The sequence below is a fragment of the Rhinatrema bivittatum genome, chromosome 11 (assembly GCF_901001135.1).
Source record: "Rhinatrema bivittatum chromosome 11, aRhiBiv1.1, whole genome shotgun sequence".
NCBI classification, from domain to species: Eukaryota; Metazoa; Chordata; class Amphibia; order Gymnophiona; family Rhinatrematidae; genus Rhinatrema; species Rhinatrema bivittatum.
In genome coordinates this window covers 3,884,910-3,910,713 of record NC_042625.1, presented here as the reverse complement: position 1 = coordinate 3,910,713, position 25,804 = coordinate 3,884,910, and the positions used below count along the sequence as shown (strand labels likewise).

Sequence of the window (25,804 nt, the reverse complement as noted above, 5' to 3'; positions counted from 1 at the left end):
GAGCACAAAAGTAAATTCAAAATGGACAAATTTTGACACCACCTCCACCATCGAGATCCAATCAATCATGAAAAAAATGAACCCCGCCAACCATCCTCTGGACAGCATCCACATAGCAAGCCTCAAGGCAATTGAATCTACTATAACAAAAACAATCACCAAGATCATCAACCTATCTCTTACCGAAGGAACCTACCCCAATTGCCTCAAATCAGCAATAATCAAACCTATACTGAAAAAGAATAATCTCAACCTAAATAACCTAACAAACTACCGACCGTTTTCTAACCTATCCTTCATAGCCAAGATCGAAAAATTGTTCACTCCCAACTCGATGAATACCTTGAAACAACCAACATCCTATCCCCAAACCAAATACTACGCTAAGACCACTTCAAATACTTCAGAACACAGCAGCTAGAATACTAACCGGAAAAAGGAGGAGGGACCACATAACTGAAACCCTAGCGGAACTGCATTGGTTACTGATTGAACACAGAATTAAATACAAAACCCTATGTACCATCCATAAGAACATAAGAACATAAAAAAATGCCATACTGGGTCAGACCAAGGGTCCATCAAGCCCAGCATCCTGTTTCCAACAGTGGCCAATCCAGGCCATAAGAACCTGGCAAGTACCCAAACTAATTCATGATGAGAAATCAGACTGGCTAAACACAGCATTACGGGTACACGTCCCACACAGAAATCTGCGATCAGCAAATAAAGCACTCCTAACCATCCCTTCAGTCAAAACAGCAAGACTGACACAAGTGAGGGAAAGGGCCTTATCATTAGCAGGACCCACAATTTGGAACACAATGCCTCCAGAGATCAGGCTACAAAGTGATCTCAAGGCATTTAAGAAAAGTTTAAAAACATGGCTTTTTAAACAGGCATTTTACAAGGAGACGGGAGAATAGAAACTATTCAGGAATAAGCAGATAAGCACCGACACACAGTACTTAGGACGATACAGTAGAGTAGTATTTGGTAGTCCTAGCAGCAGGGCATTACAGTAATCCGTGCTGGAGAAAATTAGTGCCTGTAGAATTGTTCGGAAATCATTTTGAGTTAGTAGTGGTTTTAGTTTTCTGAGTACCATGAGTTTTGCATATCCTTCCTTTACTTTTAGTGATATGTGCTGTTTTAGATTGATTTCAGGGTTCATTATTATTCCAAGGTTACGTACTTTTCCAGCTAGTTCAATTTTCTGGTTGTCTTTGAGGATTGAGGTTTGGCTGATTTCAGTATTTTTCCGTTCTAGGTGTAGGAATTCTGTTTTAATCAATATTAATTACAAGTTCCATTTGTGTCAGTAGTTGTTTTATAATGCTTAGGTACATGTTAGCTAGATTTAATGTTTTCTCTATTGTGTCATCTATCGGTAGAATTAGTTGGATATCGTCAGCATAAATGTAATGTATAATTCCTAGTCCTGCCGGTAAGTGGCATAATGGAAGCATGTATATGTTAAAAAGGGTCGCAGTCAGGGCTGATCCCTGCGGAACCCCTGTTTTGAGGTTGATTTTTTCTGATAATGTGTTATTGATCTGAACTTGGAAAAACCTGTTTTTTAGATATGAGCTGAACCAGTTTAATGTTTTGCCTTGTAGTCCGATTTCTTCTAGTCTATTTAGTAGTATTTTGTGGTTAACTGTGTCGAAGGCTGCCGATAGGTCGAGCATAATTAGAATATAGTGTTTACCGCTATCAAAGCCTCTTAGAATGTTATCTGTTAGAGAGAGGAGCAATGTCTCCGTGCTGTAGTGTTTTCGAAATATACAATACAGTTGTGCGCTCCGGTGTGCGTTGAAGTTGCGCGTGTAGGTTGGCGCGAGCGTGCAGAGAGATGTGCGCGCAGTTGTGCACACGGGTCGAAATTATGCGCTCGGCACAGTGAGTGCGTAGCTATGCACGTCGCTTGTGCGCCCGGTACTTATGCGTGCAACGTTGTGCGCACAAGGTATTTGTGCTCACGGCTTGCCTGTGTGTGCACGGATCAAGACTGCGAACAGGGCCAAAATGGTGACGGCGACTACGCGGACAATATGGTGACCACATCAGAGGATCTTCACATGGGAGGACCCTCTGATCTGATCGGGGTCTAGCTCTGCTAGGGCAAATCAACCCGATGGCACTGGTCCCGGCTGGCGACCTGTGCGTCTCCTCAAGCTTCGGAGACCGGAGACTTTTAAATAGCTTTCTACCTTACCTTGTCCCAGGCGGTCTCCACCTGTGGGGGAGAGGGAAAATACCTTCACCGCCAAGCTCGAGGTTGCACCCGCTGCATCTCACTCAGCCTCACCCGCTGTCGGGGGCTAGGTCTGCGCTGAGGTCGGCTGCCAGACAGAGGCTTACCTCCGAGGGATCAGGGAAATCACCTTGGGAATCTCCACTGGGGGATGGACCCAACGGGCTTCACCGCAGGAGAGCGGGGCTCATCTGTAGAGGTAAGATTTCTTCTTAATTTGGATTTCTTTGGTAAAATTTACTCAACGCTGTGCTAGCGTGCATAGAGTCCCTAATTGCTATGGAGATGGAAAATACTGAAGAGCTGCACTTCCTGCAGAAGTATATGTACTAGGGCTGACGTCAGATTGAAATCTGATCCATCTCCAACACGCTAGGAAATGCATCGTGCGAATATTGCTGCTCTTTGTGCCGATGATGGCCACATCAAGGGTGCCAGTGCTTCAACGCCAGCTGTAATGACTCCAATGACTGATGCTGCTTTGTCTTCAAAGCAGGGCAATTGGAAGAACTCAACCCCACGGCTTCAGCCTAAGCAGTCGGGAGGAGCTCCTCCTCGGCTCTTTCCCAGCAAGGCAGACAATGCTGTACTGCGGGACGAGGACCTACTGGGAACTCAGCATTCTAGGACGTTGTGTATCGAAAAAGTGTGTAAATCTCTGTGTGCACAGGAATAGCCGTACAAAGACATACCAGTTCTTCAGGCCATATTCTGGCCCAGGGCATCAGTAATACAGCTCATGGCCATTTGAAATCTTGATACATATACAACTTTTGAACCTGTTTCACTGTTGCTTTTTTATCTTCTGGCTCGACATTATGGAAAGTAGGCCTTTTTTTTTTTTTTTTAGTAGCACTGAAGTGTGCTGGTGTGAGGCTGCCAATGCAGCTAAAGAAGAAAAACTTCTCAAATTTAAAATAATTTAAGGATTTTTAGATAAACATTTTCTGAAGAGTGAGTTCATGTCTGTTCTGTGCTTGGACAAAAAAATAACTGAGGCGGCTCAAAGCTCTAGTAGCTTGGAAAGACAAGTCTGTTTGGTTCTGCTGGATGATATCACCCACATGTAATGGCTAACTTAGCCTGATTATTGACAGAAAAATTCATTTAACTTTTTCTTGTTTCAATAATCGAGATTTAAAGAGAGCTACCATAAGTCCTTAAAATAATAATACTGTAAACTAATGCTAATTGATTACTACAGAGAGCTGTGATTTTGGAACAGCATCCATCTCTCTCCAGATTTTCAACAGGATGCAAATTTGTCTTCTGACAATAATGCATTCAATTGTCTAAGTGATGTCAGAAGTCAAGTTTCCACTATCACAGTCATATTGGATCTGGTTACTGCAAGCACACAGTTACTGCAGAATTAACTCACACAGTGCTGAATAGAGGAGGAGTATACTCTGGGATATAGTCTAGATGGGCTCGCACATCAAACCGGTCAATCATGTTGTTGGCATCTCCTTGCCATGGCATCCTATCAGGAAATAAATATAAGAGGATAGAGTTAGCAGTGCTTGAAGGTTTGTTTGGCTTCTTCTTCAGAGACTCAGTAAGCACATAACTGTACAGAAGCAAGACTATGCCCGGCACACAGATTTTGGTAAACCCAATACAGCAATGGAAGGGATGTCAACAGCAAGCAACACAAAGGAAAAGCAAGTTTGCTTACCGTAAACTGTGTTTTTCGTGGATAGTAGGATGAATTAGCCATGATGTCTGGGGAACGTCCTCCAGGTGGCAGAGCTCCTCAAAGCACACAGAGCTTTGCCCTGTGTGCATGTGGTTGTTATATACCATGCGACTCAAAGCCTGCCTCAGTCTTATTCAAGCTTGAATGAAATTGAAGTGGAGACTGTCCGGGGAGGTGGGCGGATAACATGCCTAATTCATATCCTGCTATCCACGGAAAACACCGTTTATGGAAAGTAAACTGGCTTTTTAATTTTTTTTTTTTAACGCAGATCAGCAGTTTGAATTAGCCATGATGTCTGGGGAGTTCCCAGCTAGAAGGCTGAGCGCCGCCTGAGGGCTCCTGGAAGCGGTGCACAGTTTCTTCCAGCTTCGGATGCACGCTCAACCTGGTACTTGGTTGCGGACAGTCGCTTTACTTTGATCCCGACAGGGAGATGGATCAGCCTACCATTGCATCCGTGGCTGCCTGCTGGTCAAGACAGTGGTGTGAAGTGAAGATATACAGTGACAACCACATGGCAGGGCTTGCATGTGTGTAGGATAGGCACTCCGCTTAAATAGGTGATGGGCATTGCCATTCCTCTGACTTGATGGTCTTCAGAGCAGTGTTCAGGGTTTCTGATCCTTTTTTGGAGCAGAACTGAATGCACTGAGAGATCCAGATGAAGAGTTTGTTGGAAACCAGAAGCCCGGGGCACTCAAGTTGAAGGAAATGAAGAGTTGAAAGACATGGATCTTGAATGTGTGTAAAGCTTGTAATAAGCTGGGGCACATTTGCAGCCCATCATGGGAAGCCGCTACTCTGCCTCGATCTTGTGCGGCTTCGGAAAGAAGGTCGGTAAGGTGACAGTCTGGTCAAGATAAAACGTCAACACCACTTTGTGGAACAATGGAGGATGCGTTCGCAACGTCACCTTAACCTGATGAGACTCCAGGTATGATGAATAGTGTACCCACGCTTGTAGTTCACTGACCCTTCTTGTTGAGGGGAGGGTGACTAGGAAGAGAACTTTCCAGGAGAGATCTCTCAGACAGCTGCTGTCCAAAGGTTCAACAGGCGGGAGCATCAGTTGCTCTAGGACGAGGTTTAGGTCCCATGGGACCTGGCTTCTGAACGGGTGGGCGCAGTCTAAGAATACCTTTCATGAACCTGGAAATCCGAAGGTGGCTTTACGTTGGGACGTCATTATGAGGGTGGTGGTTGGCTGCGATGGCACTAGCATGAACTCTGACAAATGCCGTTGTCCATCCTGTGCGCTATGGCAAGTGAATATTCTAACTGGTGCTCTCATGAGTAGGAGGAGGGGTCCACTCCATGTACTTTGCACCATTTGAGCATTTGATCCATTTGCCCTGATAGTTCTTTCTGGTGGAACACCTCCTGGAAGACACCAACACCTCCTGGATCTGAAGCAGTAAGTTAAGATGTGTGAATACTGTTATTTCAATCTCCCCGCTTGTAGATGCAGAGAATGATTCATGAGGTGGAGAAAAAAAAACCTTTCCTCCTGAGACCGTGGGTCCTATGCATGCGCGAGGGGCACTAGCTGTCCAATGGATGGATGGACTCAGACAGTCCAAGGTTATCTGGCCACTCCGGAGCTATGAGGGTGAGGTGTCCTTTATCTGTGATGCATATCTGGATGGTTCTCAATATGAGTGGGATGGGTGAAAGGTCATACAACAGTCCCTCCGTCCACGGAATGAAGAAGGCATTCTGCACCTGGCCTTAGTTGCTGGGTTGCCAGAATAGAATCTGGGAACCAATCTATTATCCTCGGCGGCAGAGATCTATGAAGGGCTACCCCATTCGCCTTGTCCTGGCTGAAATACCACCATGCTGGTGAAATCCTGCTAAGCCTGTCTGCCCTGGGGTTCCCTATGCTGGATAGGCAAGCCGCCTGGCGTGTGATAGGTTTCCTTTAAGGGAGGGCTTTTGAACGTACACAAGGTGTCCCCGCTGCTCGTAGGTCCAGCAGGTTGATCTGCTGGTTTCTCCCCCAATACGACCGATCTTGGGTTTATATCTACCCATCATTTAAGGCATACGTGGTCAGACTGACCTGACACGCCGGACACAACCTCCACTGAAAGTCCCTTCTCACACTTGTCATGATGTTGACCTAGCGTGACAAGGGATACAGGTGTCGTGTCCACCTCAAATACATGCCTCACTGTAGGCAGTACATGTGTAGGTGGGCCCAGTAGAGATGCTTTGTTCAGTATTGTGTTGCTTGCGGCCCTGATGAATTGAGGGTCTGCGTCAGTTACAAGTTGGACTCCTCATGCTTGATGAGTAACCCAACACTTTCCAGCACTGGACGATGACCTGCAGGCTGTGTGCTGGATGGATGGATGGATCCAGGGTCATCAGCAGCCAATTGTTGAGGTAAGGAAACATCTGTATCTCCCGTTTCCTGAAGTGGCCACTATCCTCGCGCTAGGCCACTTGGTGAGGCCCTTCAGGGCTGACAAAAATCCAAACGGGGGTACCCTGTGCTGGAAAGGATATCCACTGATCTGGAAACAAGGGTACTGCCTACAGGTACGGCGGACAGGAATGCAAGGGTTCGCATCCCTAAGAACTAGCGCGCATCCCCAGTCATTGAATTGCAACTAGGAGGATGGGGGTCATATTAAAACTTCTCCCTGGTGATGGGCCCTCTTTAGAGCCCCAAGGCCCCAGATTAGATGAAGGCCTTTCGATTTTTCGGGAGCAAGGCTTACGGGGAATACAACCCCCGGTTCCATTGGGAAGCAGGGACTCGGCAGATGCAGCACTGTTGGAGCATTCTGAAGGCCTTGAGGCTGGCTGCTGTCAGCACCGTCCCTGCATGGTTGTATGCAAGGAGGAGATTCACTGTCGGTCACTGTCTCTGAATGTACGACCTCCGGGGAACTCTGTAATGTCTTCTGGCGGAAACTGATCCCTAAGGAAGCAAGGGACTGTACCTCTACATTCTACTCCTTCAACTGGGCCGTCGTCTTCCAGAGTTTATCTCCGAAATGTTGTCTGGTGATAAGGGAAGGTTGGCTGTTTCTCTTGCACGTCCTTCCCCGATAACACTGGCCCGGAGTCATGCCGCCTGTCTGGCCATAATGGCTTCTGTGGGATTCTGGCTGACGTGTCAATTGTCTCGTAGACTGCACAGGCCTTCCCCATAGCGTGCTGCTGCTCTGGGGGGTTGTTATCCTGACAGCAGCAATGACCTGGGGCTCAGAGGACTGAAGGCACTCATACAAATACTGTGTCATTCCCTGGGATATGCGCTCTCCGAAGTTATCCAGGTACTTGTCACACCCTGGGGGGGGGGGGGGGGGGGGGGTGCTGGAATGTAAGCAAGATTTTTCATAACGGGAGCGTGTGGGAGCTGGATGTACTGTAGAATGAAGACTGGTGCATCCGGAACTTAAGATCTGCCTTCCGAGATGTCGCAGGCCCCGAATCGGGAGACGTCATAGTTGCATCCCGCATCGTGTGTAAAGACAAGATGGTTGACTCCAATGTCTCAACATTATCAGTATGCCAAGGACTTCCACACAGGGTCTGGCATCTTCCTGGCCTCCACGCTGAGAGTATTTCCCACCTTCTACACAAACTCTAAGTGAAAGAGATCTTCCGACGGGCAGACAGGGGGATAACCCGAAGAGCCCAGGAATGTGGGAATAGGTTTAGAGACTGCTGTCCCGGCTATTGCCCTCTCCCCCAGATGAAGGCGGGAAGGTACGCTCACTACCCAATTTCCACTGCTGTTGTTCCACTGAGGTTAGGAACTGGATTCATGAGAGAGAAATTTGGGATATGATCTGGGAGGCCCCTGTTTCTATTCTGGGGAGGGGGGCTCCCTTGGAGGCCAAGACACAGGAAAATTAGTCAAGGGGTTCCTGAAGGGTGCGATTGAGACTGCTTAGGTCTCGACACAAAGGTTAGATTGGGAAGACACGGGATGATCCTGCTGGCCCGAAGCTGACGCCGCATCCAGAAAGCCAGTTCTCACCCCAGGCGGACGCCCCTTGCAGCTGGGGCGATAAACCCGTCTGCCAAAGAAACAGAAGCATTCAGTACCTGATCTGAGGGTTTCTTGTGCTCCATGCACCCTTTGGCAATGCGTGGTGAGTGGATCGGTTCACAGCATCAACCGGCACCCCCATGCCTGGCCACATAAGCATCTGCATCGTTGCTTCGGGCATCAATGCTTCAATGCTTTGGCGCCATCCTGAGCTTACACTCCGAGTCATAAGACGGTGTGTCTCCGACTCTCCTGGCGCCACAACGGCGTTTGAATGGGCCCCTCTAGTAGAAGGGCTCTCCCGAGAAGATCCTTTCAGTCTCTGCTCTCGGGATGTCTAGCTGGGGCCCGGAGGACTGCCCTGTCTGAATGATGGGGAGGGGGTGCAGTTCTGATGCTCTGCTGGGTCCCTGGTGGGAACCCACCTGCTCCTCCATGGGGTACTGGTGCCTAAATCTAAGCCAAGAGTAAATCCGGGGCAACCCCAAGGCCTACCTTGGCAATCCTGCAGAGCACTCAGCCTTGTGGAGCCATTACTGTGGTAATTGGTAAGAGAGGAGAACTCCACATGCACCATGCAGCGAGGAAGAACAAGACTGAGACAGGCTGGGGAGTCACATAGTATATAACACCCACATGCACATAGGGCAAAGCTTTGTGCTTTGAGGAGCTCCACCATCTAGAGGACCAGAGGACATTCCCCAGACATCATGCCTAATTCAGATTGCTCATCTGCGGGAAAAAAATGGTTCTTACCTAATTTTCTTTCCTTGAGTCCAAGCAGACCAGTCCAAATGAACAGGTTTTTTTTCCCCTACCAACAGATGGAGACAGAAGAAAAGCTTTACTGTACTGTTGGTACTTAAGTTACTGTGCCACCTGCAGTCTCTCAATAAATCTGTAACCAAGCTAAAAGAGTATACTCTCCAATATCGAGCAGGGGAAAGAAAACACCATCAATAAACACCAAAGTTAGACAAACACCTCTCCAATGAGTGGATATGAATGACAAAAACTCTGAATATATACAAATAAAGGGTGGGATTCTGAACTTTTCTGGTATGACTTAAGGAAAGAAAATTAGCAAGTAAGGACCAATTTTTCCTTCCTTATTGTCTCTCAGACCAAGCCAGATAAATGGGATGTACGTAAACTTCCCTAAACTAATCAGAATCCTGAAAGACCCCCACACAATACACTCTCACCAAACAATGCGGTGCCCAGAGCCCGCACATCCAACCTATGTTTTGAAAAAGCGTAGAAAGACAAACCACTTTGGAAATCGCCTGCGGTGACACTGACACTCTGCCCAACACGATACTTGTGCTTGAGTACAATGCACTCAACCTATAAGAACCTGTAAGCTATCACCTCCTTAATCCATCCAGCAATAGGTGCCTTCAACGTCTATTTCCTTTGTAGCAACCACTGAACACTACAAAAAATGATCTGATTTACAAAAGTCATTGGTGACCTTCAAATATTTCAAAAGGGTCCCACATACATCCAAAATATGAAGTTCTCAGGATTGTTCTTTTTCTGAACAATCTGACTTCCTAAATGCAGGCAAATCAATGGAAGGAAGAAACCATCTTTGGTAAAAAGAATGGCACCTTACTAATAGAAACCCCATCCTCCGAAAATTGGAGGAAAGGATCCCTACACAACAAAGCCTGCAACTCCAAAATACACTTCTTTGAACAAATAACTACCAAACATACCACTTTCAGTGCAAGATCCTTCAAAGATGCCCTCCTTATTAGTTCAAAAGGTGGCCTACACAAAGCCATTAAAACTAAGATTAAATTAAGATTCCACGGGGGAGCCACATTCTGAATTGGGGAGATGCAGATACTGCACCACTCAGAAATCTCACCACATCTGGGTGCGAAGCTAAAGAGGAATTGTGCACTTTCCTCTATAACAGGACAACGCAGCCACTTGCATCTTAAAGGAGTTTAAGGCTAAACCCTTCTGCACACTTTATTGTAAATTTACTACAGGTTTTACTCAGAAGGTATTTAATTCAAAACAAAAAAGTCAATAAGATCTCTCTCATATCTTTCAACAGGTACTAGAAATTACCAGCAACTGAAGAATGGCCAGGAAACATCATATCACCAAATCTGCAACCACTGTTATCAGTTCTACTGCTGTCCAGACAGATGTGATCTGCAGTGAGGAACCGGTTCAGTGTGAAAGATGTCTGCAAAATGACTCCCTTAGAAAGACAGTGGCAGTGCTCAAAATGGAGGTGATGAGACCGAGAAGTATCCAGGAGAATGAGGACCACTTCAATGACTAAGATGGAGAACTCATGCAGAGTGGAAGGTGAAATTAGTCCATAAGATGACAGCTGGACCCAGATTACTACAGCAGTAGACCCTACACCACAGCTCAGATTTCCCTTGAACTGAAGAATGAGTATGCAGCCCTGGAAGGGGAGGAAGAGATGTCATCCCATGAGGGGGAGGAACCAGGACATGAAAACTCCAAAGCTGCAGGCACAGCAGCCATTGCACCTAGGAGGCAGAGGGTAGTGGTGGTTGGTGATTCGCTTCGGAGGAGAATAAAGGCATCCATCTGCCAACCAAATATGTTGTACCAGGAAGCGTGCTGTCTGTCGGATGGAGAATGAATGGCTGTGTAGATGGTATCAACGTGAGAATTTTGGCTTCCTGGATCATGGGATAATGTTTCAAAGATTGCTAAGCAAGATGGGATCCACTTGTCAAAGAAGTAGAGCAGCATCTTTCAACAGAGAATGGCAAACCTACTAAGGAGGGCATTAAACTACAATCATCCGGAATGGGTGAACAAAAGCCCAAGTTAAATAAAACATTAAATACGCATACAGAAATGGACAATATGAGAAAAAAAAGAATTTTGGAAAGCTATGTACACTAATGCTCATTGTATGGGGAACAAAGTCCCAGATCTACAGGAAATGATGGAAGAAGCTGATTTAAATATAGTAGCTGTGATGGAGACCTGATACACAGAAAACCATGACAAATATATTTATACCTAGCTACAGTCTATTCAGGAAGGAACAGGTAGGAAGGAGAGGTGGCGTGTCATATATAGAGAACAGTATTAAAGCAACAGCACTATTGGGCTTACAAGGTAATAAGATAGCACTGTGGGTTAATCTGGAAAGAGGGAATGGAACATCTATTTATATTGATATAATATACAGACCTCCATCACAGACAAGAGGAAATGGATAGATTTAATGGAGGATATTCACAGGATTGCTGTGAAAGGGGTAGTGCTGCTGCTAGGGTATTTTAATCTTACAGCTGTTCACTGGGACACCCCCAACTGCAGTATCTTCTAGAAGCAGGGAGATCCTGGATTCTCTGCAAGGAGAACTGGTCTGTCAATTAGTAATGCAATCCACATGAGAGGGGACGATACTAGACCTGGTGCTTACCAATGGGGCAACTGTTTTTGTTAGGAATGTAATTAAAGTGGGAAAAAAGAGACACATTTTTCTAAAGTAGTAACTGAAAAGGTAAGGGAGAAACGGTTAGCAGTCAACTACAAGAAATCGCAGAAAGGAAGACAGGCAACAATAACTGGAAAAATTAAGAGAAGTTGGGAAAGTAATCGGAATGCAAAAATTCAAATAGAATAATAGAATAAAATAGCAAATATGATAAAAAAAAAAGTCTTGTCTCCCCCCCCCCCGTTTTAAGATATGTTAGTGAGAAAAGGAAGTGTATAAGTCACATTATGAGACTCAAAGGTGAAGGGGAGGAATATGTAGAGGCTGATGAGGAAAAAGCAAAATTGCTTAACAAATATTTCTGTTCAATGTTCATTGTGGAAGGGCCTGGAGCAGAACCACGTAAAACAAACAAATAAGAGTGGAAGTGAGGTAAACCTCAATCAATTTTCAGAACAGTGCATTTGTGAGGAGCTAACAATTTAAAGTAGATAAGGTGATGGGGCTGGATCGGCTACATCTGAGGGTACTAAGGGTATTTAGAGATACTGACAGCTCTGCTGGCTGACCATTTCAATGCTTCGTTAGCGACCTGAGTAGTTCTAGAGGACTAAAAAGGGCAGATCTGGTTCCTATTCATAAAAGCGGAAGTAAGGACGAGGCTGGGAACTACAGGCTAATGACTGTGGTCAGCAAACTAATGGAATCACTGATAAAACAAAGTGTAGTGCAATTTTTGGAATCCAATGAATTGCAAGATCCAAGGCAACATGGTTTTACCAGAGGTAAATCTTGCCAGACGAATATGATCAATTTCTTTGATTGGGTGAACAGAGAACTGGATCAAAGCAAAGCACTAGATGTAGTGTATCTGGATTTCAGCAAGGCTTTTGACATGGGTCAGCACAGAACACTTATAAATTATGCGCCTTTGGTATGGATCCTAGAGTGACTGACTGGGTTAGAAATTGGCTGAGTGGAAGGCGACAAAGGATAGTGGTAAACTGAGTTTTCTCTGAGGAGGGGGTTTTTACTAGCAGTGTACCTCAGAGGTCGGTCCTTAAACTAGTTCTTTTCAACATTTTTGTGAGACAACGAAACAGGAAAGATTTGTCTTTTTGCCAATGATGCCAAAATCTAACAGGGTAGACAACCAGGAAGGAGTGGAAAAACATAAGGAGGGATCTAGCGAAGCTCAAGGAATGGTTTAAGGTCTGGCAGCTAAGATTTAATGCTAAAAAATGTAGAGTAATGCATTTAGGTTGCAAAAACCCAAGGGAAAGGTACAGTAAGAATATAAGAAATTGCCATACTGGGTCAGACCAAGGGTCCATCAAGCCCAGCATCCTGTTTCCAACAGTGGCCAATCCAGGCTACAAATACCTGGCAAGTACCCAAACACTAAGTAGATCCCATGCTACTGATGCCAGTAATAGCAGTGGCTATTGGAGGTGAATTTCTTCAAAGCACAAAGGAAGAGCAGGATCTGGCAATAATTGTATCTGATGATCTTAAGGTGGCCAAACAGGTGGATAAAGTGACGGTAAAATCCAAAAAGATGTTTGGTTGATTTGGGAGAGGAATGATCAGCAGAAATATGGAGGCAATTTTGCCTCTGTATAGGTCCCTGGCAAGATCTCACTTGGAATACTGTGTACAATTCTGAAGACCACACCTTCAACAGGACATAAACAGGATGAAATCAGTCCAGAGGGTGGTCTTCATTTTGAAGTACATGCGGATAGACAATGATCTAAATATGTACACCCAAGAGGAAAGGCAAGATACGAGAGATATGATAAGAGTCAAATATCTCAAAGGTTTCCATGCACAGGAAGTGAGCCTTTTTCAATGGAAAGGAAGATCTAGAACAAGGATTCATGAGATGAGGTTGAAAGGGGGTAGACTCAGGAGTAACCTTAGGAAATATTTCTTTATAAAGAGGGGGTGGATGTGTGGAAAGTCTCCCAGTGGTAGTGGTATAAACAAAATCAGTATCTAAATTCAAGCAAGCATGGGATAAATACAGACGATCTCTAAGGAAGTGATAAGAATTATATCGCTAAATTAATTGAACAGATGGGCAGACTGGATAAGCCGTACGGTCTTTCTGCCATCATGTTTTCTGCCCAAAAGGTAGCCTGAGCTCTTGTGGAATGAGCTTGAGCCTGTTTAAGAAAGGGAATCTCAGAATTCACATAAGCTGCTGTAATGGCCCCCTTAATTTAATGCACCTGAATAAAGTTAGAGGCAGCTCCACTACTGAGCACAAAAAGGTGATTTGATCTCCTGAAAACTGCCTCAAAGCTTTGTAAAATCATCCAGCAACTGCTCTGATCCAAACAACCTCTCACTATCTAAAAAGCAAGTTTGCTTACTGTAAACTGTGTTTCCGTAGATAGCAGAATGAATTAGCCATGCTGTCATGGGATCTGTCAATCAGGTTCGAGAGGCGGAGCTTGTCAAAGCAGAGATTAGAGTTTTGCTCTCTGCGGCTGCGCGAGTGTTCCCGCGCAGGAAAATAACTGAATCTCCTCAGTCTGTGATTAAGCCGAAGTGTAGTCGAAGACTAGGTGACTGCCAGGGAGGAGGGTGGGTCAGCATGGCTAATTCATCCTATTATCTACGGAAACACCGTTTACGGTAAGCAAACTTGCTTTTTCCCTGTCGATAGCAGGGCTGAATTAGCCATGCTGTCATGGGAGTCCCAAGCTCCCGATCACATTGTTTATGATATATATATATATTTGCACATGATCTTTGACAGTGTGGCTGTCACCGTGGATATGAGGATAGAGATTGCAAGATTGCTTGCCCTATCTTCACATCAGTGGCTGCCTGTTGATCAAAGCAGTAGTGAGATGTGAAGGTATGAAGCGATGACCATGTAGCTGCCTTACAAATGTCTATGGGTTGCACATTCTTTAGATGTGCCAATGAGGCTGTTACTGCTCTGACTTGGTGAGCTTTAGGCTCTGAATGTAGTTGTAGTTTCTGTTTGTCGTAACAGAATCTGATGCACTGCGCTATCCAGCTGGAGATGGTGCGTTTAGCTACTGGTAATCCAGGTGCCTTTGGGTCAAAGGAGACAAAGAGTTGAGAAACACGGGAGTCCAAGTTTGTCCTTTCTTTATAGTATGCCAATGCTCTTTTACAATCTAGTGTGTGCAAAAGTTTTTCCTTATCATTTACATGAGGTTTAGGGAAAAAGGTGGGTAATTCCATGGTCTGGTTGAGATGGAAATGAGAAACCGCTTTTGGTAGGAAGGATGGGTGGGTTCGGAGAAATACCTTTTGGTGATGACATTGTAAATTGGAGAATAATGGACCAAGGCCTGTAATTCACTAACTCTTCGTGCAGATGTTACTGCAACCAGGAATACAACTTTCCGTGTGAGGTATTTTATATGTGCCGAGTCCATGGGTTCAAACGGGAAAAGCATGAGCTGTTCCACAACTATGTTGAGGTTCCACGGAACTGGAGGCTTAGAGATTGGAGGACGAAGATGAGTTAACCCCTTGATGAAACGAGATAGTAAGGGGTGATTGGAAATAGGAATATTGTTAAGTGGTCTGTGATATGCCGCTATGGCACTGAGATGAACTCTAATGGATGAGGTTGCAAGACCAGCTGTGTACAGTGTATGTAGATAATCAATGAGTAACTCAGGTGAACAGTCTAATGGTGGTACACCATTAGAAGTGCACCAGGTCGAGTATCATTTCCATTTATAGCTATAGTTTTTCCTCGAGAGTTTCCTGGATTTTAGCAAAATGAATTGTGCCGAAGTGGAAACTCCCTGTTCTGTTAAAAGGAGCCTCTCAATCTCCATGCTGTCAAGTGGAGAGATGAGTGTAGCGGATGTAGAAGCGTCCCTTGATCTTGGCAGAGAAGATCTTGGCGATTCGGTAACCAAATTGGATCCATGATGGATAGTCTGGCTGGGGCGATGAGTATCAGTTGAGCTTTGTCTGCTATGCACTTTTGAATTGTTCTTGTTATGAGTGGTATGGGAGGAAAGGCGTATAGGAGGCCTGCCATCCACGGAATGAGGAAGGCATCTTGAGCGATCCTGAACTGGCTTGGTCTTAATGAGCAAAATTTGGGAACTTGAGCATTGATCTCCATTGCAAAGAGATCTATCGAAGGTGTCCCCCACTGCACGAATATGTCTTGGGCTATTTCTGTATTGAGTGCCCATTCGTAAGGATGAAAGATGTGGCTCTTGTATTTGCCACGCCTGATAGGTAAGCTGCTTGCAGATGTATGCAATTTCTGTGTGTTCGAAGATTGTCAGGGTCTCCTTGCAGAGGGACCATGAACCGGACCCTCCTTGTTTGTTGATGTAAAACATTGCCACTTGATTGTCCGTGTAGATCATGACCTGCGGCCTGTTCCTTAAAGACTAGAGCCTTAACCATTCTATGAAAGGGAAAGGATTTAGCAGCCCCCCCCCCCCCCCCCCCAAATGGGATATTCTCCTTCCTTCTCCAACGACACTTTCTTCTTTTATCACTAGCTCCAAATGGACCTGAGAAATCATGGCAGGCAATTCCTCTCTTTTAAAAAGATGAACTCCCTTAGGGTTATCCCTCTCTGCTACACATCCTTTCAAGGGCTTCTTATCCATGTCCTCATCCCCTCGAAGACCCATCCAGGAGGTCCTCCCCAATGACCTCCCTCAAAGCATCCCATCTGAAATCAAAATCCAGATAGGGTTTAAATTCTCTTCTTTTTGGTCTGGGACAGAACCACTGGCCCCACCATAGGGGACCCCTTTGGGAAGGCCCTTTAGCACAAATACCGTTTTTTTTTCTTTTATATATAAATGCTTTGTGCATAAGCAGCACAAATCCTGGAGAAAATGGTTCCTCAATCAGAATCTTCCTCAAGCAACCCAGAATCTCCCCAAGTTGCCCTGGGGAGCAGGGGATCCCCTCCCCAAGACACACAAATGCAGAGGATCATCATGCCCCTCCCCGAACTTGCCTGCACTGCAGGGGAAGAGGACAAGATGGCTGCCATTCCAACATTGTCAAAATCCTCCACATTTATAGCTTCTGCACCACAAGGCTGCTGCTTCCACCTCCCCTCCCAAACATTCTCCTTTCAGCGACAAGAGAGGCACCTGAGGAACTTTCCCCCACCATCCACATAGCCTGCACACAACCCCAAGGCCTGCATCTTGGCTCTGTGGTCTGCACAGCCCAAATACCACTTCCCGTCCTCAGCGGAAGTGATCATGTTTTCAGCATCTAGCTGTACAAAATACTTCTGTAGGTTTTCTCCTCTTTCTCCTCGGTCACAACTCAGCTCACAGATAGCCAACATAGCGGGCAGGACACACTAAATCTTCCTTCTATCCAAAACATGGGGGGCTCACTGATAGTCAGCCGGCCCCCCTTTCACTTCACTTTTTTGAAATACTTCCCTTACTGGAGTTTTCTTAGATGGGTAGGAGAAATCAGCCAGTGAGAGAGAGAAGTGGATAGAGGTCATGGGGAAGCCAGCATGCTGGCTATCAAACCCTCCTCCAGGACAGGGTCCAAGTCACAAAAGGGCCATGATCCCCTGTTTGATCTTACTCTACCAGAGGTATAGTCCCCAAAACAGGACCTAGCATCTCTAGGAGCAATTTTGTCTCCAAAGTCCGACTGCAGGTTAGACACCTCTACCATCTGCTGGAGAAAGAATACTGAGAGACTACAGGTGACACTGTAACTTAAGCACAAACAGCACAATAAAGCTTTTCTTCTGTCTCCATCTGCTGATAGGGGAGAAAAAAAAACATTTGTCTGGACTGGTCTGGGGGAACAATAAGAAATACTTATACATAGGATACATGTAACAAGAATGGTGCTTTCCCTTATGTCTGTGCTAGCAGCACAGTTCCTATTCTACAGCATGTGTCTCCTAATCTGTTATGAAAAGTTTTGCCTGCATTCCTTCCAGGGCAGAAAGCAGAGTTGCTTACCTGTAACAGGTGTTCTCACTGGACAGCAGGATGATTGTCCTCACATATGGGTGACATCATCAGGATGGAGCCCAATCAAGGAACATGTTTGTCAAAGTTTCCAGAACTTTGACTGGCACCTACTGGGCATGCCCAGCATAGCATCAACCCTGCAGCCAGCAGGGGTCCCCCTTCATCTCATCTTATAATAAAAGTACATGCAAAAAATAAAATAATAAATCGTAAGCGAACCCAACTCCACAGGGTGGCGGGCGGGTTTCATAAGGACTAACATCCTGCTGTCCTGTGAGAACACCTGTTACAGGTAGGCAACTCTGCTTTCTCACAGGACAAGCAGGATGGTAGTCCTTCCATATGGGTGACAGGCACAAGAACGGGGGTGGATTTTGGTAAAGGGCATCCTTAACCCTACCGGTTTGGCACAAGGATGTTGGTACCTCAGTTCGCAAATAAGTTGCGTAGCACAGACTGGCCAAAGATGGAATCTTGCCTGCCAGCCTTGTCTATTTATTTAGGGAGGGAGTCCCAAAGTGCGATGGTGTTTGGTATGCTTTTTTTTAATGGGGAGAAGAAATCTGGACGTCGTCTGCGTAGATGTAAAATGAGAGGAATTTACAGAGGGGGAGCATATATATATTGAATAGGGTGGATGAGAGAGATGATCCTTGGGGGACTCCGTGGGGGAGTGGGAATTGGTCTGATTCACAATTGTTGAGCCGAACTTTGTAGGATCTGTTGGATAGGTAGGATAGAAACCATTTGAGGGTGTTTTCGCTTAGGCCAATCTCCATCAGTCGTATAATTAGCATGTCATGGGCTGCGAAGGTGTGGAGAGCGCTCCAGGTAGCAGCCTTACAGATGTAGCAAGCGGCACAGAGCATAGGTGCGCTACTGATGTTGCCATGGCCCTGACAGTGTGCTTTAACACTGTCTTGAAGCGGAATGCCTGCCTGTTGTTGGTAACAAAAGGAAATACAGTCCGCTAACCAGGAGGAGAGAGTCTGCTTACCCACAGGCTTGCCCAATTTGATGGGATCGAAGGAAACAAACAAACAATTGAGTACATTTCCTGTGGGCAGCTGTACGGTCTAGATAAAATGCTAGAGCACATTTACAGTCAAGGGTCTACAGAGCCCGTTCTCCTGGGTTTGAGTGGGGCCTGGGAAAGAAAGTGGGTAGTATAATGGATTGATTGATATGAAACTCCGATACTACCTTAGGCAAAAATTTAGGGTAAGTGCGGAGTACTACCTTGTCATGCAGAGGTTTAGTGTAAGGCGGGTAGGTGACTTAAGGCCTATAACTCATTAACTCTGTGAGCAGATGTGATCGCCAAATGAAAAATCACATTCCAAGTGAGATAGCGGAGATCACAGGATTGGAGAGGCTCAAACGGCGGTTTCATGAGTCTTCCCAAAACCATGTTGAGGTTCCAAGAAGGGGCCGGAGGGCGCAGTGGAGGTTTAAGATGAAGCAAGCCCTTCAAAAAGCGTGTGACAAGGGGTTGTACTGAAATGGGTACATCCCCCACACCTTTATGGAAGGCGGCTACCGCACTGACATGTACCCTGATAGGAGAAGTTTTGAGGCCTGACTTGACAGGTGCCAGAGACAGTCCAGAAATTTTGATATGGGACAAGGGAAGGGATCGATGGACATGGAAGTACACCTTCCCATAAACCTGTTCCATTTATAACGATAAGACTGCCTTGTGGAAGGCTTTCATGAAGCTACTAGGACACGGGAAACCGGCTCTGAAAGGTTAAGAGGTTGAAGTATTAACCTTTCAACATCCAGGCAGTCAGGGAGAGGGCCTGGAGGTTGGGGTGACTAAGGCAGCTGTTGTTCTGAGTGATCAGAAGTGGGTCCTTCCCTAGAGGAATGTGCAGGTTTACCGATAGGTAGTGGAGAATTGGAAACCAGCCATGGCGGGGCCAATGAGGGGCTATGAGAATCATTAGACCCCTGTCCCTTCGCAAACTTCACGAGAGTCTTTGAAATGAGTGGAAGTGGAGGGTACGCATAAAGGAGACCGCTGGCCCACGAGAGGGAGAAAGCATCTCTGGGCTGGCAGCGTTGGCTGTGAGTGAGAGAGCAGAAGTTCCCTACTTTGCGGTTGTGAATTGACGCAAAGAGGTCTATGTGAGGGTAACCCCAACGTTGTAATATTGAGTCCACTACAGTGGGGTTGAGGGACCACTTGTGCGGTTGAAAAGTGCGACTAAGCTTGTCCGCCAACACATTGTCCACTCCCGGCAAGTAGGTGGCCCTGAGGTAAATCGAGTGGGAAAGGGCATCCGCCCATATCTGTGCAGCTTCCTGATACAGGAGGTAGGAGCCCGTTCCCCCTTGCTTGTTGATGTACCACATGGCCACCTGGTTGTCGGTTTGAATCAGGATGACCTGGTTGGAGGGGTGACTCTGAAAAGCCCTGAGAGCATATCTGATTGCACGAAGCTCCAGGAAATATATCTGGTGTTTGGCTTCCTCTGGAGACCAGATGTCCTGAGTTTGCAGGCTTCCAACATGTGCTCCACAGCCGAGGTTGGAGGCATCTGTTGTCAAGGTTATTTGAGGTTCTGGAATCTGAAATGGAAGGCCTTGTACCAGATTGGATTGGTTTGCCCACCAAGCTAGCGATAGACGGAGCTGTTTGGTGATGCGTATTGTGGAGGACATTGGCTGAGAAGACTGAGAACACTACAATCTTAGAGTCCACTGCATTACTCTCATGGTGAGATGAACCATAGGAGTGACCTACACTGTGAAGGCCATATGACCCAATACTATCAGGAAATGACGTGCAGTTGAATGTTAAGACTGCAGTCGAAAGGCCAGAGAAGCGAGAGTGACAGCTTGATCCTGAGGTAGGAAAGCTTTCACTCAGAGTATCCAAATCGGCCCCTATGAACGATAGAGTTTGCAAAGGAACTAGTCTGGATTTTTGATAGTTTATGAGAAAACCCAGGGAATGCAAAGTGAGGCGAAGGGACGTCCGTGCACCTTGCCGAGAGGGAGCCCTGATCAACCAGTCGTCCACATAGGGGTAGATGTAAACACTGACTCCTGAGGTAGGCCGCTACCACCATGAGGCACTTGGTGAAGACGCATGGGGCAGATGCTAGGCCAAAAGGTAACACTCGATATTGGAAGTGTTTTGGGCCTACTAGAAATCGCAGGAATCTGTGATGTGACTGAGTGATTGAAATGTGCATGTAGGCGTCCTGAAGGTCTAGAGAGCAGAGCAAGTCTCCCCTTTGAAGAAGGGGAAGTAGAGAACCCAAGGTCACCATCTTGAACTTTTCACTTTGTAGGTATATATTTTTTTTTATTTTTTTATTTTTTTAGAGTGCGAAGATCCAATATTGGGCGCACCCCACCTGACTTTTTTGGTATCAGGAAATACCTGGAATAGAACCCTTGTCCCTGTTCTGAGAGGGGCACTGGTTCTATTGCTCCGCACTGGAGGAAGAGGGAGACCTCCTGCTCCAAGAGTGGTGAATGGTTGGATGTTCCCTACGTCAGCTGAGGCAGGGAATCCGGTGGAGAGAGAGAAAGTTGAGGTGGTAACCTTTGGAAACCACTGCAAGTACCCACTGATCTGTGGTGACTGTGTGCCATAGGCTGGAGAAGTGGCGCAACCAGCCGCTGATCAGAATAGTCGGAAATGGAAGCTGGGTACTGCTCTCTAGAAGAGAGTCAAAAACCTGATGCTGGACCTGGTTGAGGGGCTAGCTGTGACTTCTGCCCTCTAGGCTGCCTAGATTGGCCTTTTTGGTAAGGCTTAGAAGGCCGACCCCTGGACCCTGGGGTATAGTATCTCCTCTGCCGGTAGAATTGCCTCTTGGAATCCCTCTTAAAGGATCTTTTGGACGAAGAAGAGGGATCAGAACGCAGTAAGGAGAGCTGGCACAGAGTCTCTTGGTGGTCTTTGAGCTGCGCCACTGCTTCACCGAAAAGATTATCCCCCGCACAGGGCAAGTCAGCCAATCTGTCTTGTACCTCTGGTCTGAGGTCTGAAGATTTCAGCCAGGCCCATCTCCTTGCACTGATACCGGCTGCAGACACCCTGGAAGCGGTGTCAAAGATGTCATATGCTGATCGTACTTCATGCTTGCCAGCATCTAAGCCCTTTTGTGCTAGGGCATGAAGTTGGTCCTGGAACTGCTGAGGTAAGGCTTCAAAGTCTTGAATCTTTGTGAACAAGGCCCTATTGTATTGGGTCATGTAGAGTTGGTAGGATGCAATGCGAGAGATGAGCATTGATCCATGGAATACCCGTCTTCCAAATGCATCCAGGAACTTCTGATCTTTCCCTGGGGGAATGGATGAGTGAGGTTTGGAGCGTCTGGCCCTCTTTTGGGCTGACTCTACAACCACCGAGTGCTGATCCAACTGAGTTCTTTGGAAACCAGGGGCTGACTGAACTAGGTAGGTGGCATCTGCTTTTCGGTTAACAAGTGACATCGAGCCAGGGTGCTCCCAGTTTCTCTTCAAAAGGATGTCATGAATAGGGATGGACATGATTTCCTTTGAAGCATCGAGAAATTGTAGAAGCTCTAGCATCTGATGTCTAGAGTCCTCTTCTGTCTGAAGCTGGAATGGGATCGTTTCAGACATCTCCGTTACAAAATTAAAGGACAGGTCCTCTGGAGGTGAACGCTTCCTTTCATCAGGAGGGGAGGGCTGTGAAGGTAGATCATCAGAATCCTGGGAAGAATCATCGGCCCAAGGATTATAAGGGTCATCACCAGCTCCCAAATGTTCTTCAGAAAGAAGTAACGGAGTTATTCATGAAGGCCCTGGCCATCGATGGTCCCGAAGGAGGAATCAAAGGCATCGATGGTGACATTGCTGGAGGCACCGATGGAATCTGTGACATCGATGGATGTGTCAGTGGTGGCACTCCCGATGGTGGAATGAAGAGCGGTGTTTTTTCTTCTTCCTCCGATAACAAGGGAATTGGTGAGGAAGGAGTCTGGTCCCTCTGTTCCACCAGTGGAAGGGCACCGATTAACTTGTCCATTCTAGCCAATAGCGGTGCAAGCGCCATGGGTATCGGGTCCTCACGGAAACCTGGGGCATGAATACCCAGTTCCGGAGTGGGAGGCAGCACTGGCATAGCTGGAGGGTCCACCGGTAAAGGTGGAATCGCGGATCCCGGTACCTGTCTAGGTGGGGAACGCCTCGGTGATCCAGCGACAGAAGAGGACGAAGCCTTTTCTGTACGGGGCTTCTTTGTCGGAGGCTCAGATGATGTCTATGTCGAGGGTTTACCGGTATCGATGGCCTGAGCTTTACAATGCCGGTGTTGATGATCTTCTCGATGTTCACCCTGGTGTCTTTCCAGAAGAAGAACAGGGGGGGGGGGGGGGGGGGGGGGGGGGGGGGGGGGGGTCGACAGCCGTGGAGTCGTCGAGGCCGGTCGGATAGTAGTGGATTCCCGGTGCTGGCACTGGTTCAGACGATGTCAAAGCTATCGATGGAGTCTGTGTTTTTGGCCGAAAGCGAAAACCCATCTTATCAAGCCTTTCGTTGTCATTTGGGCACATTTGGTGCAAGTAAGGACATTGTGGCCGGACCCTAAGCACATCACACAGACCGTGTGAGGGTCAGTGATGGACATTGTTCGTGTGCAGTCGGGGCACGGATGGAAACCAGACACCATGGCTTCGACAGAATTTAGTCGCGGTATGGTCGATGGCCGGTAGGCCACGAGGGAAAAACTTGATGGGAATCGACTGCAAATGGGCAAAAAACTTACTGTTCGACCCGCAGAGCAAAGAAAATCAATAAGGGGACCCCTGTGGGGTAAAATGTTTTGAAATTTTTTTTTTAACAACGTTCCGTGAGGAAAATTCCTGTCAGGAATCTCTGAAGAGCTCCTTAATCTGCTTGGCTACTGCTGCGTGGAAAAAAGAAGACTGAAGGGGGACCTCTGCTGTCTGCAGGGTTGATGCTATCCTGGGCATGCCCAGTAGGTGCCAGTCAAAGTTCTAGAAACTTTGACAAAAGTGTTCCATGATTGGGCTCCAAACTGATGATGTCACCCATATGTGAGGACTACCATCCTACTTGTTCTGTGAGAAATACTTTTCTCTGTATGTATTCCATGTGGAACTGACCTGAAAAATGACAAGTACCATGGGATTACCATAGCAGGAAGTGCCAGGCCTTGGTCACTGAGAACAGATTAGTGCTTCTAGTTGGTAATGCCAACCCATGGGTGATTAAAAACTAATGCGCTCCAGGTGCCAAGAACAGATTAGTGGCCAATCCTTCCCACCTCATACCTTTCATGCAAAGCCAGGCCTTAGATATTGAGAAAGGATTATCAGCCCCCAAACCAGCAGGAAGCACCAGAACTAGGGCACCATGAATTGTATATTGCACCCTAGCAGGGAGTGGAAGGACGAGATCCAAATAACGTTAGTAGCTTCTCCCTCCTCCCCCCAGATCTTGCCAGATCTCTCACCAAGAAGAACAGTATTCCCCCATTCCCTGGCAGGGTGTGCAAGGTTGCATGAGTGTTCTTTGCGAACAGCAAAACAAACTGGCCACACAAGTGGGTGATGTCATCCAACGGTGCCAAGAAAGAATGATCTCCCAAAGTTCAAGAAGAGAAATCTGAGTATTGCAGCGGTTCCCACACAATTGTTCCATTCGAGTCTCCCCAGTCTTTCACAAGCTGAACTCCAACTCTTTAGGGAAGAGAGTGGGATTGTGTGGCCAATTTGTTCTGCAGTCCAGGGAGAAAACTTGTTTATAGGTAAGCAACTCCACTTTCTCTGTGGATAGTCAGAGAAAGTTTAAGCCACACAAGTGGGAAAGCCTAATCTGAGGGTTGCCTTAAAAAAAAAAAATCTTTGTTCTGGGTTTCTTTTTTTTTTTTTTTTTTAATTAAAACATTTTGAACAGAGGATGGAGAGTTGAAGCTATTAGTTACATTACCTTATTTAGATTTCTGAATCACTTAAATCCAAAACACTAAGCAATATACAAAAATAAACATACATAAAATGCAATCAGAAAATACAATGCAAACAAAATAAAGCAAAACCAGTTCTCTAACTTCTTTTCCAACAAGCTTGCGTAAGACTCTCTCAAAAATGAAAAAATACAGACTGTGGTTTGGTAGAGATATGTAGGCTACAAAATCCCACAGATCGGAACTATACCTACTTCTCTCACATGCACAATTTCTTACTCCAGATTAGATTTCTTCTTAATTGATAGATCTCTGGTAGGCCATGTAACTGAATCTAGTCAGATCATGCTCCGGGTCTGGATAACACTGCATTCATCAGGTAAAGGGGAAGGGATGCATTATTGAGACTGAATGACAGTTTGTTGGATATTAAACCATTTGTTAACCTCATGGAAGAAATACAGGAATACCTGGCCATCAATAAGACAGAGAATGTGTCTCCGGGGACTGTATGAGACTGTTTAAAAGCTATGGTGAGGGGTAAATTGATTTCACAAACCACATTTCTTAGAAAAGGCAGGTAGACGAAGAGGTTACAGCTTATGCAGAAGATAGCGAGATTGGAGCAGAGTCATAAGGCATTCACAATCTGAAAAAACTTGGAGGCTAGAATTGAAAGAACTAGATTTAGCCAAATTAGCATTTTAGCTAGATCTACTCAAGCAGAAGTACTTTGAGTATAGTAAAGTTGGGCAATTATTAGCTAGGAGGCTGAAGAAGGTTTCTCAGAACCATATTTATTTATTTATATACCGACTTTCTTGATACAAATCAAATCAACTCTGTTTACATCGAACTAAGCAGTAACTATAACCAACCAATCAACAAGAGAATTTAAAGGAGCATAAAGTTACATTATAACAAGGATGCCTTAACTGGGAGTAGGAAATAAAGAAGGGGAGAACGAAGATAAAGTACTATATACATGGGAGGGAGGCGAGTAGCCGACCTCATGATAACTTGTAGGCGTGATTTAGCGTTTGTTTATTTGCATAAGTGATTGAAACAATTCTAGTCAGGCTGTTGAGCTAGTAGTGGGGAAGGCTTGGCAGAACAGCCATGTCTTTAGTTTCTTTTTAAATGTTAGTAGACAAGTTTCCTGCCTGAGGTCCAGAGGCATGGCATTCCAGATGGAGGGACCTGTGATCGAGAATATCCGGTCTCTGATGTTTGAGTGGTGCACAACTTTGATTGGAGGAACATGTAAGGATCCCTTGTAGGCATCCTTTAAGGGTCTGGCCGTCGAGTGCAATTTGAGAGGGTGTAGCAGGTCAAGAGGGGTCTGATGGTGAATATTTTTATGGATAATTGTGAGTGATTTATGGAGAATCCTGAAATGTACTGGGAGCCAGTGAAGATCTTTTAGAATGGGAGAGATATGTTCTCTCCGATTGGTATTCGTTCAAAATCTCGCCGCTGCAT

General features: G+C 46.0%; 1 protein-coding gene across 9 annotated transcripts in view; it reads right to left on the bottom strand.

Moving 5' to 3' along the window:
* CLASRP (CLK4 associating serine/arginine rich protein) overlaps positions 1 to 25,804 on the bottom strand; it is a 531,120-nt gene that overhangs the window by 390,222 nt on the left and 115,094 nt on the right. For all 9 annotated transcript variants that reach the window (XR_003859212.1, XR_003859213.1, XR_003859215.1 and 6 more), the window contains one exon: positions 3,639 to 3,740. Coding sequence is in view for 4 of the 9 variants with exons in the window: in XM_029620007.1 (XP_029475867.1) it covers positions 3,639 to 3,740 (102 nt within the window). In the remaining 5 variants the exon portion in view is untranslated. The remainder of the gene's footprint in view (positions 1 to 3,638; positions 3,741 to 25,804) is intronic.